Source organism: Caretta caretta, chromosome 4, assembly GCF_965140235.1.
Source record: "Caretta caretta isolate rCarCar2 chromosome 4, rCarCar1.hap1, whole genome shotgun sequence".
Lineage (NCBI taxonomy): Eukaryota > Metazoa > Chordata > Testudines > Cheloniidae > Caretta > Caretta caretta.
This window is the reverse complement of record NC_134209.1, coordinates 19,843,281-19,857,513: the sequence shown is the minus strand read 5'-3', so window position 1 is coordinate 19,857,513 and position 14,233 is coordinate 19,843,281. Positions and strand designations below refer to the sequence as shown.

General features: G+C 46.8%; 2 protein-coding genes across 3 annotated transcripts in view; both read left to right on the top strand.

The window, feature by feature from the left end:
• The first annotated feature begins 2,665 nt into the window (after positions 1-2,665).
• On the top strand, positions 2,666-8,882 carry SMIM19 (small integral membrane protein 19). 2 transcript variants are annotated; one of them, XR_007356184.2, is made up of 4 exons: positions 2,666-2,854; positions 5,708-5,832; positions 7,332-7,455; positions 7,556-8,882. XR_007356184.2 is itself a non-coding variant. In XM_048846642.2 (3 exons), exons 1-3 carry the CDS (start codon positions 2,712-2,714, stop codon positions 7,394-7,396), a joined length of 333 nt encoding a protein of 110 aa, XP_048702599.1. In that variant the 5' UTR covers positions 2,666-2,711; the 3' UTR covers positions 7,397-8,882. The 2 variants fall into 2 exon arrangements, 1 of the variants encoding a protein (XP_048702599.1); XM_048846642.2 differs by having other exon boundaries at positions 7,332-8,882.
• A 526-nt stretch (positions 8,883-9,408) lies between these two features.
• SLC20A2 (solute carrier family 20 member 2) overlaps positions 9,409-14,233 on the top strand; it is a 73,756-nt gene continuing 68,931 nt past the window's right edge. Inside the window, exon 1 of the mRNA XM_048846637.2 lies at positions 9,409-9,490. The gene's annotated coding sequence lies outside the window, so the exon portion shown is untranslated. The remainder of the gene's footprint in view (positions 9,491-14,233) is intronic.

The window sequence follows — 14,233 nt, the reverse complement described above, 5'->3', positions numbered from 1 at the left end:
TTATTCTGAGATGTGTTAGTTTTAACTTGTCTCAGGTTCATAGCCTACTGATTCAGTAGAAACATTTTGAAACAGGCAGTGGAGGCAGAGGGAGTCTTAACTTTTCACTGAAAAGTAAGCATGTGCTTACTTAAGATGAACTTAAGTCCATGCTTAAGTGTCTTCCAGAATGTGGTCCTGGATGGAGACAATGCCATAATCATCCATGTCGTCTTTGTCAGCTCCAGGCTGGATTACTGCCGTGTATCCTACTTGGTGCAAAATGTAGCAGCCCTCTGATAGCCTGATCTTGTGCCCACTGAAGTCAACGGCAAGGCTTCCATTGAGTTTAATCGAGCAGGCTCAGACAGTGGCTTAGTTGTGCTTTATGGCAGGACCATATTACCTCAGTGCTCCCTGTTTTCTAATTCACTTCCACTTCTAGCTTAGAGAATGAAAACCATTTAAGTGTTGGAGTTTGGGGAGCTTTCACTCTTAGTGTTTTACTCAGGCAACTGAGAGCAGCTGGGATGTTCGTACTAGTAAATCTGAGCTGTGTACACTTGCCTGTTCTTGGCGGAGGGCATCTGGCTCCAGAACCTGCTTGGTCTGATACAGCACAGGTTAGTTGACTTTCCAGGAATGTTAGTGCCTTTCTGGTCAGGCAGGCTTCTTCCAAATGGATGGGTTGAGAGCACTTTGGCTGTCTTGCTCTGCCATGAGCCTGGGCTGCATTTCACCTAGTTACTCCTATATTGAACCCAAGAGCCTGTGTTTAGCTAAAGTCTTTCTAGAAGATATGCATCAAGTCTTGACTTGAAGATCTAGAGATCTACTACATCCAATGGTTAATCACCCTCACTGTTAACAATTTCTGCTTTATTTTTAATTTGAATTTGTCTTGCTTCAGCTTTCAGCCATTGTTTCTTGTTCTGCCTTTCTCTACTAGATTAAAGAGCCCCTTTGTACCTAGTATTTTCTCCCTATGAAAATACTTATACACTGTAATTAAATCACCTGTCAATCTTTTTAATAAGCTAAACAGATTTGGTTCTTTAAGTCTCTTACTGTAAGGCATGTTCTCCAGTTCCCAAATAATTTGTATGGTAAACTCTCTCCAATTTTTCAACAGCCTTTTTAAAATGTGCACACCGGCACTGGACATATTTCAATATCTGGCTCACCAATGCTGTATACGTAAGTAAAAGCTCCTCCCTACTCCCCATTTATACATTAGCTGTTTTTGCCACAGCATTGTACTGGGAGCTCATGTTGTTGCTTGTCCAGTATGACCCCTAATTTTTGTACAATCACTGTTTTCCAGAGTTTAGTCTTCCATTTTGCAAGTAAGACCTTGTATTTGGTTGCATTAAAATATATCTCTGTATAATTGCCCTATCCTCATCATATTTTACCCGTCCACCAATCTGTGTCATCTGCAAATATTATTAGCAGTGATTTTATATTTACTTCCAAATAATTGATACAACTGTTGCATAGTCAGTCCTAGAACCAATGGAACCACTCTAGAAACATAGGTTTCAGAGGAACAGCCGTGTTAGTCTGTATTCGCAAAAAGAAAAGGAGGACTTGTGGCACCTTAGAGACTAACCCATTTATTTGAGCATGAGCTTTCGTGAGCTACAGCTCACTTCATCAGATGCATACCATGGAAACTGCAGCAGACTTTATATATACACAGAGAATATGAAACAATACCTCTCCACCGACTACTTTTTGAAATTGGTCAGTTAGTTCCTAACCCATGTCACATGTGCTTTCTTGTTGCTGTACAGTTCTAATTTTAATGAGAATGCCATGCCGTACTCGGTCAAATGCCTTACAGAAGTTTAAATAGTTTACGTCTATGCATTTACCTTTATCAACCAAACTTATAATCTCATGAAAGAATGAAGAAAAGGAGGACTTGTGGCACTTTAGAGGCTAACCCATTTATCTGAGCATGAGCTTTCGTGAGCTACAGCTCACTTCACCGGACGCCAGCTCAAAGCTGATGCTCAAATAAATGGGTTAGTCTCTAAGGTGCCACAAGTCCCCCTTTTCTTTTTGCGAATACAGACTAACACGGCTGCTACTCTGAAACATGAAAGAATGAGAGTCCTCTTGGTTTTTTACACAACACCCTAACTGTATGGCGATTATGTTTCAATGAAATATAATTATGCCTCACTGCCGAGTATTCTTTCACCCCTTTCCCATGCTATGTGCTGGAGCTAGTCACTCCCATGCTGCAAAGGCCAAATTGTTGTTGTTGTTTGTTTTTTGGTTAATAAGGATTGGGTTTGTAATCTGTATGCTGACACAGCGAAGTCCGCCGTGTCTGACACTCGCCTGGCGCGACCTTCTTGCTGAGTCCTGATTTCTGGGGCTGGAGGCCTTGGGCTCATCGTAAGAGCGTTAAGCAGGAAGGGCCTCAAGAAATCCTCGAATCCAGCCCCCGCCCCCCATGCTGAGGCAGGACGAGCTACCCCCGGAGCATCCTCCACGGGCGCTTGGCCGACAGCGCCTGCTCTTCGAAACCGCCCCCAGGGGCCGAGCTCCCCAAAGGCGGGCAGCCTCCGGGCGCCCGTGACAGGCAGGAGCCCCGCCCCTCCGCGCGCGCGCGCGCGGGCCCCCCCCGCCCCCCCCGGCTAGCCCCGCCCCCCGGAAGTGATGGCTGAACCCGTGCGCCCCCCCCCCGGGTTGCGTGGCCGGCGCTGGCCGGGCGCCCTATGGCGGCGGTAGGAGCCGGAGCCGGAGCCATGAGCGACAGCGGCGCCCTCGACTACTCGGTGCACGAGGCCTGGAACGAGGCCACCAACGTCTACCTGCTGGTGGTGCTGGCCAGCCTGGCGCTGCTGGTCTACGCCCGCCGGTGAGGGGACCCCCTGCCCGGCCTCCGCCCTGGGCCCGACTCGCACGGGGCGGCCCCAGGGTCCCGAGCCGCCAGGGCTGCGCTCGGAGCGGCCGCCCGCACAGCGCACTGCCCCCGGGGAGGGGCGGGCCTGGCCTGCCTGCCTGCCCTGCTCAGCTGGGCCTCTCCGCGGCGGGCGGGCTGCACCCAGGCACCTGGTCCTCCTGGGGCATTTCTGTGCCCCCCCACCCCAAAAAAATTAAAAATTCTCCACAACGTATTTTAAAATTCTGCATATTTTATTTGTCAAACATCCTGTCTCCCGCCAGTTTTAATTAGTTGGGTAATGTATTTCCAAATACCCGTCTGCAAGTATGTTATGCAAAAATGCAGACAAAAAAATAAAAAAAAAGATTCAGGAAATGGTTGCTTGACAAATAGATTCCTGCCTAGGCATATTAATACAGAACTTTCAGCAATAATCCGTGTAGACTACAATAGGGAAATCTATTTCCTGCACCCCTCAGAAGGAGTACAAAGTCTTTGGGGAGCCGTGGTAATGGAGGAGCTCAGGGACGGGACAGGAAAGGAGGCTGGGAGTAAACCTGTAGAGTTGTTGGATGTGGGTGGGAGAAGTATTGAACAGTTTTTTTAAGGGAGGGAAGGATTGTTGGGGAGCATCCACCATGTAGACTCTGGCTGACCCCCTAGCCTCTCCCATTCAGTCATGCATATGTGCCCCTTTCCCTGTGTGTCCCTGCAGCCCTCCTCCCTTGCAGCCCCTAGCTCAATGCTGTCCCCTCACTAACTTCTGTAGCGTGCCTCAGTCTGTCTTCCCCCCTCTAGCCCTTCTGAACCTGCGTTCGCTGTAGACTCGCAAGGGCCGCGCAGGCATGTGGGGAGAGGCGGCCCTACCCCAGCCTAACCGGAGCTGCTGTGGAGAGGAGCCCTGGCCCAGGCCCGCGGGAGCTGCTGGGGAGAGGAGCCCTGGCCCAGGCCCGTGGGAGCTGCTGGGGAGAGGCACCCTTCACCTCATCCCGAGCTCCTGTGGCGAGAGAGGGCTGGGGGGAGTCCTCTCTCCCCACTGCAGCCCTGGGGCTGTCTGCACCCCAAATCCCTCATCTCTGGCCCCACCCTAGTGCCTGCACCCCAACCCTCTGCTCCAGCCCTGAGCCACCTCCTGCACCCCCAGCCAGTGCTCCCCCTCTCTCGCATCCCAACCCTCTGCCCCATCACTTTCATACTGGTACACATAACAAAATTCATTCTGCCACACAGATGTACAGAATTAGAGGGAACACTGTTCTGAACCCCATTCTGTGATCCTCGAGCAGTTCCCTGTGCCCTGCTCTGTCCCTCCCTGCCTCCTCACTGCTGTGGGGAATGCAGCCTCTCCAGCTGGACCTGCTGTGGGGAATGCAGCCTCCAGCTGGCTGCCCTCTGTTCTAGCACCACAGCGGCCCCTGGTGGGTGAAAGGCATAACTTCAGCGCCGTCTGGCAGAATCTATATTCTGTGGAGAAAAAAATAATCCGTGGGACCATGAATTCTGTGAGTGTGCAGTGGTGCAGAATTCCCCCAGGAGTAACATGGATCCAGCAGAGCCACTGGCTCCCTTAAATTAATACTCTGGATCCCATACGCTCCTCCTGCTCCTCCAGTTCCTTGCCGTGGCACTTCCTTGTTCCTAGCATGATTTCCATCCTGGGCAGCAGGTTACATCATTGTCAGTGTAATCTGTGACATAGCAGCAACAACACCTTGCTAAAGGTGACTCTCTGCCATATAGCAACAGAGGTGCTAACATGGCTTCCCTGGATGTGAACAAGACTTCAATAGAAAGGATAGGGAGGATCTAGAAGATCCCAAGAAGAAACAGATGTGTTAGTAGAATTGAGGTTTAGGGAGGGCAGTTTTTCTTTCTTATGTCTTGAGGCCTGTGTTTTAGTTTGATGCTTTTTGGTACTTTAGTAAAGAGAATTAGTGTGCTGGCTTAGTACAGTCTTTGTAACCTGTGAGAGCCAACTGTTGGAGAGGGGAGACAAATTGGTCTCCTGCCACTCATCTACTTGCCCAGCACCGTTAAGTCTAATTGATGTAGTGATTTAGTGTACAGGAGTGGGAGTTATCACTAATGGCCTCTTATTTAAAATCTCATCTACCATCCCTCTCTGTTTCTGAATATTTCAGCTGGAGAATAGGGGAGAAGATAGGGCATAATTTATCGTCTTTTATATTATTCTTCCTTCAGTGTGATTAATGCCTGTGCTTCTCTCTCATGGATCAATGCCTGTGCATCAGTGGATCAAAATACTCCAGACGAGTGTGTTGGAAGTTGAGTATTTATTTAAGAGTAACAGTGTTCTGCTAGCTTCAGTGGTTTGTGTGACCTCCCATTCCTTTATCTGATGCAGGTAGGACTGGAGTTTGCGCTAGCATTCGGCTGAATTATGCATCGGGCAGAAACAGAGAAGGGACACAGTGGTAAAGGGAAAGGGGCAAGAATGGTACTGAAAAAGGAGAGTGGGGAAGGGATAGAGCATGGACAAAGAGGAAGATGATGAGGGATTTCATCCAGAAGCAGCATGATTGGTGAGGTAGGGACAAAACCTCCTGTTGCAAAGGGGAGGGGTGTTATGGAGCAAAGCAGCAATGAGTGTTCTTCTGGGAACGGCTACTGACTCGCTTTTAATAGCACCTGCCATCCTTCTTAGGATACTCTTCAATGAGAAAAAGTGTGTTACTTTAATTAAAATATGTGCTCAAGGTAGTCTTTTAATACTTAGCTTCTAAATAAAGACCCTGGAAGATACTCTTTTTGAAATACTTCAAAATATTGTGTTGCGGGTTATTTATTATTCCTTTCATATTTTAGGAATAAAAGGAAGATCATGCGAATATTCACAGTACCTCCTACAGCAGAGGCACCGTCAGAGCCAAACTTCTATGACAATATGAAAAAAATCCGCTTAAGACAACAATTAGAGATGTATTCTATTGGTAAGATCGTGCTCTGTCCTCTGAGATGTTCAGATTCCTGAACAGTCAAAGAAAGATGCATGTTTTAAAATAGAGTAAATATTTCGACACTATAGCCCTTTGTAGAACAAAACCCAGAATCTTACACTGAGCTATTTGGTGCAAGGTTCTACGTTGTCAGAAACTAACAATTATGGAAAATGTAAGGGCCTAGTTCTGTCCTCACACATGTGTTAACTCTCATGTAAGGCTCTCATCCTGAAGTATGGTAACTTCAGTGGGCCTCTATGCGAATTCACCATATGCAGCACGTTGCAGAATCAGGCCCCTCCTGTATGGGTATTTTAGTTGTCAACAATGAATCTAATATGGCAAGTAGAAATAGCTCTTAAGGCAAGAAGGGACCATTATGATCATCTAGTCTGACCTCCAAATACTAACGTTCAGCAGAAGTATTTATAACTGCAGAGAGCTCAAGGTGGGATTTTCATAGGCTCTCAGCATTGGCCTAACTTTGCTTCCATGGAAGATTTATTATTTTATGTGTATTATTTATGTGTAGCAGCAGTTCCCAATTCTTTATTACAATACCAGCTGTATCTGTTCAGATGGCACAAGCGGGGTGGGATCTGGCCGTAAATGGTCATCAGGGAATTTCCCTGGTGTTGGGCAACTCTTCATTGGCATGTAGCTGTCAGAGCTGCACTAGCCACCCCCACATTGTCTTAGGAGGCAGTGTGGCAGAGTAGAGCTCCAAGTGGCTGCTCTAACTGACACTTGGCCCATTTCAGGCACACCCTCAGAATCTGAGCCTCAACAAGCTCCCCCACCCCAATGAGCAATAACCATAAACAGTTGTGGAAGGGTAGATGATGAAGAAAAATATAGTGCTTTTGAGTCCTGGTGTTTAAAAGGTGAGTGCCCAACTCTCCCACTCCTTCTGAAGTTATGGGCTGTCTTTATAGTTTATCTCAGGCTGAGGTACTTTGCTTCATGGTCACAACTGGCATATTAGAAGTGGCTTAAATCGAGTTTATTACCCAGGTAGTTTCCACTGGGTAATAAACTTGGCCAATCCTTTTTTTCTTAGTAGTCTCTAGAGCTTTTTAGTCAGAGAGTGGGACTATATTCTAAATAGCTAGAATCTGTTACAAGTTGTAACAGATTCATTCATGCCCACACAACCTTCCCAGCAGTGTTGTGTATATATATTTGCATCCTTTACTGTTGTCTTCAATTCCGAAATAACAAATGGTGGCATTAAGGGTTGTTCTACTTAAACTGACGGGGTGTAACGTAACATCTGATTTCTGTTGAGTAGTTACTGCCTCCAAATTTAATGAATTGGAAATTTTGTGAAATCAGTAGTTTTCCTTCAGTGAAACGTTTATTTAAATTACAGACCAAGACTGGTCTTCTACCAGAGCTAGTCTTTCTATTAAACCCACCTTCCCAGTGATCACCATGCCTTTATAGAGTATAAGGGATAACAATTTAATTATGTTTTAACTCTTTTCCAGCAAGGAAGTATGACCAGCAGCCGCCACAGAAACAGACTGACAGCGTACAACTCTCAATGGAATGAAGTCTCAAATTGTGAGAATTCAAGCAATTTTCACAGTGCTGATAATGACAGGAGAGTTGGTATGGAGTCATTTTCAAAGGAACTTTAATGGCATATGTTTTTTAAAAAATTCTCTCCTATAAATATATTTCTTGGAAACTTTTCTTTGGGCCTGTTTAGGTACTTACTGAACATCTGCTGATTCTTTAAAAATGAAAGCACCTAATACGTTCCAGTCTTGCTCAAAGAAACACTTGAGGGAAGATGGCTGTAGTCCATAATAAAGAGATGTTCAGCATGTTCCAGTGGTTTCCACTGTTGCCAATACTTCGGTGATCAGCTCCTTTGCTGAACAGGGGTATTTTTGCAACATGGCAATAGAGGACATTGGGCTTATTGGGTAAGTTTCTACTGTCTGTCTCCTCTGATGATGGTTTCTTAGGGGAGCACATGGAAAAGTCAGGCAGTGCCTATGTGCCTGAACATTGCCAAGTTTTATGTCTCATTTGAACACCACTGGCTTCTGCTGTCAGGGAACACAGAACAGAACATTTACAATACATGCAATTGTGCTCCTGTAAATTCATAGCTGAAGTGAATAGCTCTTGAGAGCCAGAATTGTATATCATTGGCCTTATTGGAGAGAAAAAGTGAAATTTTCATCTGTACAGCGAGCATAATTATAATACTGTACCTCCATGTTGAAGCTTTAATGAAAGCTCAGATCAGGAGGATGGTAGATAAGTCTTGTTTGCTAAAGAACTGTATATTGTAATGCTGTAGTAAAGATTATTAAAAAAGAGAGGAACCCAATAAACCAGCTAACTAAGTGAGGACTCCCCCTGGAGCACTTATTGCCTGTTCTTTTCATTCCCTCTGGAGCACCTGGCATTGGTCAGTGTTGGAAGATGGACCATTGGTCTGATCCAGTATGGCCGTTCTTATGTCCTCCCCCAGTCCCAGGGGCAATTATCAGCCAGTGCAGACTGGTGAGTTTTTGGTCTCTTAGAATCAGATTATCTGAAAATCAGAAAATCTGACTTGTATCCTTTAAAATACGATAGTAGAGCTGTATAAACTATAATCTATGCAGACGGAGAAATAATACATAGGGAGCGATAGAGGAAGGAAATGCTGATTCTGACAGGAAAAATGCAGCCTAACACATCTGTAGAATAATATTCAGTGGGAGGGGAAGTTAAACTTGTAAACATGTAGGATATCAGAGAAATTAGAGATTGAAGAAACCTATTAGGTTATTTATGTCTGTCCTTCTGCTAGTGAAGGATTGTATTTATACTAAAGTTTCTACTTGTAAATTTCAAGTGGTGGATCTTCCTTTGGAAGATTAGTCAATAATAACAGATCTCATGTTGGGAAGTTTCTCCTAATTTTCAGCCTTAATTTCCCCTTCTTAAAGTACTCCTGGGTATGTGAAATACTGTGTTTTGTATTGTCTTTTAATTGGTTTACTGGCATTTAATAGTAAAATACATATTGAACGGAAGTTGACTGACGAGCTTTTCTGAGAAATTTTCTTGGCTACAATGGGCTTTGGGGGACACAAGCCTGGAGTTGGCAGCCCCGAGTTACGCTTACTTGCCCCGCAGCGAGCCGGGTAGATCTCCTCGATCCTGGCGGCGGGGTGGATGAGTGCAGACCGAACTCCCTGCCCTTGCCGGGCCAGAGCTTCGCCGCCGAAGCCGGGAGCGCAGGGGGGTGTCCTGCGGGGACACCTTGCAGCCAGATGGGCAGCGGGCGGGCTCGGGGCCGGGGGCGACGCTCCGTGACGGGGCCGCGGCCGGGGCCGGCCTGCCGGGGGCGAGAGGGGTCAGTCCGAGTTGCCTCACGCGGAGCCGGGGAGGGCGAGAAGGAAACGCCCCCGCGGGAGGCAGCGGCCCCCTCAGGCCCCTGCGGCGCGCCCTGGCCGCCACGGCACCCCTAGCAGACGCGCGCACTCCTCGGCCGCCTAGTCAGTGGCGCCCCCCCCCCCCCCCCGAAGTGACGCTGGGCCCGTGACCTCACGTCCCTCCGCGCTTCCGCATCCGGTTCGCGCGCGCTGCGGCCGCTGTTGGTGCTTCGCCGAGCGCGAGGCTGGAAGGCGCCGGCTGGGCGGTAAGTAGGAGCTGCCGCGCGCGCGGCGCGGCCCCTCCCCCCGGCTGTGTGTCCGGCCCTGGGCCTGCCTCCCGCGGGCGGGGCTGGAGGCAGGCTCCCCGGGCGGAGGTTACCGCCGCTCCTTCGCCGGCGGAGCGGGCCGGTCCCCGCTCGGCTCGGGGGCGCGACGGGCTGCCCCAGCCCGGCCCTCACGAGCGCTCGCTGCCGGGGCGGCTGGGCCCCGCCCGGCGCCAACCCCCCGCTCCCCCACGCCCCTCAGATCCCACGACACTCTAGTCCGGGCGCCAGGCCCCCTGCCAGGCCGGTACCGGCCGCGGCGAGAGGCTGTGGGGCCCTCGCGCTTCGGGGGGAGGGGTACGGAGCGAAGGAGGCTGCGCGGTAAGAGGAGCAGCGGGAAGGGGGGGGGCACCCCCAGGTACAAGGTACAAATGCCCTGGCTCGGCCACGCCGCCGGCCCCCGGCCAGGACAACGCGCCGCGCCGCGGGCTCAAACCAGCGGCTGGCGCGCCGCCGAGGCGGCCCCGGCTTGCCCCGGAGCGGTTGTTTCAAAGATTTTCCTCCCGGACCGGCCGCGTCCCGGGGCAGGGGCGGCTCGTAGCGAGCACAACGCTCCCCGCAGCGGCTTCGGCCAGGGCCAAGGCCGTCAGCGGGGCAGGATTCAGTCCGGGTGATCGTGCCAAAGCCTCGCTTCCATTGACACCCCCCGGGAGGGATTGTGCCGAAAGCAAACACCGGGCCACTAACCTTGAGACTTTTTTTTTTTTCTCCTTAAGTGAAGAATGTAGTTAAATAATTCAAGCAGGCAGAATTAGGGAAACTAAATTTTTTACCCTGATTATGGAGATGGTTCAGTTTAGGGCAGGTCTGCAGAACAGAGAGAGGTCAGCCCAAGTACATTGCTTGAGGCTGTGAAAAACGTCCTGCCCTGTGTAATGTAAGTAAGCCAGTAGAGAGAAGAATTCTTTCGATCTATTGCAGGGGTGGGCAAGCTTTTTGGCCTGAGGGCCACATCTGGGAATAAGAAAACTGTGGAAACTTGCATCCGATGAAGTGAGCTGTAGCTCACGAAAGCTCATGCTCAAATAAATTGGTTAGTCTCTAAGGTGCCACAAGTCCTCCTTTTCTTTTTGCGAATACAGACTAACACGGCTGTTACTCTGAAACCTGACATCTGGGAATAGAAATTGTGTGGTGGGCTTTGAATGCTCACCAAACGGGGGGGTGGGGGGGGAGTGTGGGCTCTGGGGTGGGGATGAGGAGTTTGGGGTGTAGGATGGTGCTCTGGGCTGGGACTGAGGGGTTGGGAGGGCGGGAGGGGGATCACGGCTGGGGCAGGGGGTTGGGGCATGGGGAGAAACTCAGGGGTGCAGGCTCCGGGCGGCGCTTACCTCAAATAGCTCCCAGAAGCAGCAGCATGTCCCTTTTCCAGCTCCGACACAGAGGTGCAGCCAGGTGCCTCTGCAGGCTACCCTGTCTGCAGGCACCGCCCCTGCAGCTCCCATTGGTGTGCCGGAGGGGGTCATTGGAGCACATAGGAGCCAGAGCGGGGCCATGCAGCTGCTTCCGGGATCTGCATGGAGTGTCCCTGACCCTGCTCCCTGGCTGCAACGTCAGAGTCGGGCAAGCACCAGATCCCACTCCCCAGCAGAAACTTGAGGACCGGGCTTAAAATGGCCCGCGGGCCATAGTTTGCCCACCCCAGATCAATAATCACCTCTCAGAGAGATGGATTCACTACAGCAATAGAAGAACCCCTTCCATCGCTATAGTAAATGTCTATGCTACAGTGACACATCTGCAGCGTTTCTAGTGTAGATTTACCCGTAGTCCATGTGACACCAATAGAAAAGAACAAATGCAAGTAAAATATAAATGGAAATTAGGAGGACTAAGAGGAAGCTTGAAGGGCAAGCATCTAAAGAGATACAAACAAGAAATTATTTAAAAAGCAAGAGCATCTAGAAGCAAGAAGCCTGTGAGAATTGTTATGTTCAATGAACTTCCAAAGAGTAAAGGGAGCAATTAAGAGGAAACGGACATTGTGGAAAACTAATGATTCTTTGCATCAGGCTTCATCACAGACCTACCCCAGGCCTATGATTTTTAGGCATTAAAGTTGAGATACTGTCAGAGACTGACATGTCAAAAGAGGAGATACTGGAAAAACAGTAACAAGTTACTAGGGCTGGATGATATATAACCAGTAGTTCTGAAGGTATTTAAGTATAAAGTGCTGAGCTGTTAATGAAAATGTGCAATCTCTCATTAAAATCAGTCCCTGTATCAGAAGACTGGATGGGTAGGAAATGCAGTCCCTATCTAAAACAAATGCTAGGGACGATCACAGGAATTAAAATTTCTTCAATGGACAGTTAATTCCCTCATTTTCCAATTTGGGGATTCTTGCGCCTTCCTTTGCGGTATCTGATACTATTAAGCAGGATATCAATCTGACCCATTATTTGCAGTTCTTCTGTTTGTAAAATGGTGGTCAAAGAAAGCTATCTGCACTTTATAAATCTTTGGCTAAATCAGTGTGTAGTGGGATTGACTGTGCATAGACCTTGTCTGCATTCACACTGAATCCGTGTTAGTAAGAACAGGCTATCCACTAGTTCAGGCATTCCCAAGCAGATGTGTGTGTGTATATCGTTGGGGGTACGTGAATTTGATGTTCTATCAGCTCACTTCACAACAATTTTTAAGAAGGTAGTATATGAACCAGTGAAGTTTGGGAACAGCTGCTAGTTGATTACCATGGCCTTATAATACAGTTTATGGAAATATGGCAGTCTTGACATAACCTTTTAAATATAATCTTACTAGAAACTTAAATCTCATCTAAAACATTGTACCTATTAGTATTACTAGTAACATGTCCGTTACCTTAACTGAAATAAATCAGGGGAAAATATTTTTTTCTACTTCGTACACTCTGTTTCTAATGGAGTCTTGTCAGTTTCTCCTGTTTGTGGTTTTTCCACATAACAGGGGATACAAGTTTTAAATAATCAAAAATGTTGTTGTTGGGAGGGGTTTTTTTTTCTTGTTTTTTGTTGGGGGAGAAGGGTTGCCAGGGAGCATGGGCAGATCAGAGTTAATCAAAATAATTTTTGCTTTTTGTGAAATTGACGAGTTTCAATTTGTCCCTTTAAAGATGGGTCTTGCCAAGTCCCTAGTTCCAGTGTGAGTGTAGACAGGCTACTAGAGAAGTTGCTTTCTTTCCTACTTGAGGAAAAGGGGAAAAAAGGGACAAAGAGATGTATTGGTCCTTTTGGGCTTGCAAAATTAATGTAGCGGAAACGACCAAAATGACTATCCTTTAGTTGGTAGTAATGTTACATGGGCAGGCAATAGTTAAGTGTCCATCATATTGTGTACAATCCAGTAAATGAATCCAAATACTTCATCCACTGGGTCCACAGATGGTTCTTTTTAATACCCCTCCAGAAGATGACTCAACTTCACACAAGCAGAGAGTTCTGAATATTCCTTTTCTGTACAATACATACCTCACATTAATGGAAATTGGAAAAGGTCCTGATGGTTCATGACTGGATTTCAGAAGTTTCACACTGTCATCAGTGAAAAGAACTGGCTTACAGACTGAGAAATAAGATGTTGAATCCTTGAGTAAATGCTTTCATTTTCTGGATTTGTTTTAAATGATAAAAAATACTGTTTGGAAAACTGGAGTCCCTTTCATGGTACTCACTAGTCTGTAAAATGGAAGTGCATCTATGTCTATCAACAATCTCTAATACTCCTTGTGTATTTATTTTAATAAAACATTAAAAAAATCTTTCCAATTTAATTATCAAAATTACCTTTCTGTGTACAGTAGCTAAAAATTTTCCAGGTTTCTGCTGAACTGAGCTGGAAGCAATTGTGAAATGTTCAGAAATTCTGAAATAGTATGAAGCTGTGTTTGTTTTCATGGAATCAGGGTACAGATATTAAAGCAGATTAGGTTTAGCTCTTACGACCTTTACTTTGAAGAGCCAAGATAGTTTGATTATTTTAAGATGGAGGAAGAAGAGAAATCTTGTTGTCCAGAATACATATATTTTACAGTAAAGAAATCACATCTTGTAGTGGCTTTTGAAGAATGGTGCTTGAACCATGAATGCGAGAGAAGTGGTTATATTTTTTTCCCCTCTGTTGGGTAATACTGCATTAAATTACAGCAAATCGTTCACTACATCATTTGGTTTCTGTATTATATTTAATGTTGCGTGATAGTTTGGGGTAGATGTGAGTGAGAGTACTGTTCTAAGCTTAACAATGCAGACAAAACAGCCAGCATGCAACTTTTAAACATGTACAATTTAGATTATACATTTGTAAGATGTTTTTAACATTTACCAGTTAATTGTCAATATTGACTATGTGAAAAAAGTAGTTACTTTCATGGTAGCAAAGAGCTATACCAACAAAGTGACGTACGTAAGATTGCAGCTTCTGGTGTTGAAATGATTAATCAAATTTCCTGAATCAATTCATAATAGCTTGACTAATAAGAACATACAGGAAGTCTCATTACTAATCTTCCTGATGACTTTATTCTTACTAGATTATTGGATCTTGTTGGACAGGACGCATTTGTGATCTTTTAAAACTATGTGCCAGGTTTCACGTAAGCTGCATTTGTTTTGGGGAATGTTACATAGAGACTGATCAGTACATTTCCTGTTAGATTGCTCAGCCCTATTTAAAAAGATGTTATGGAATCTAGATAGAAGT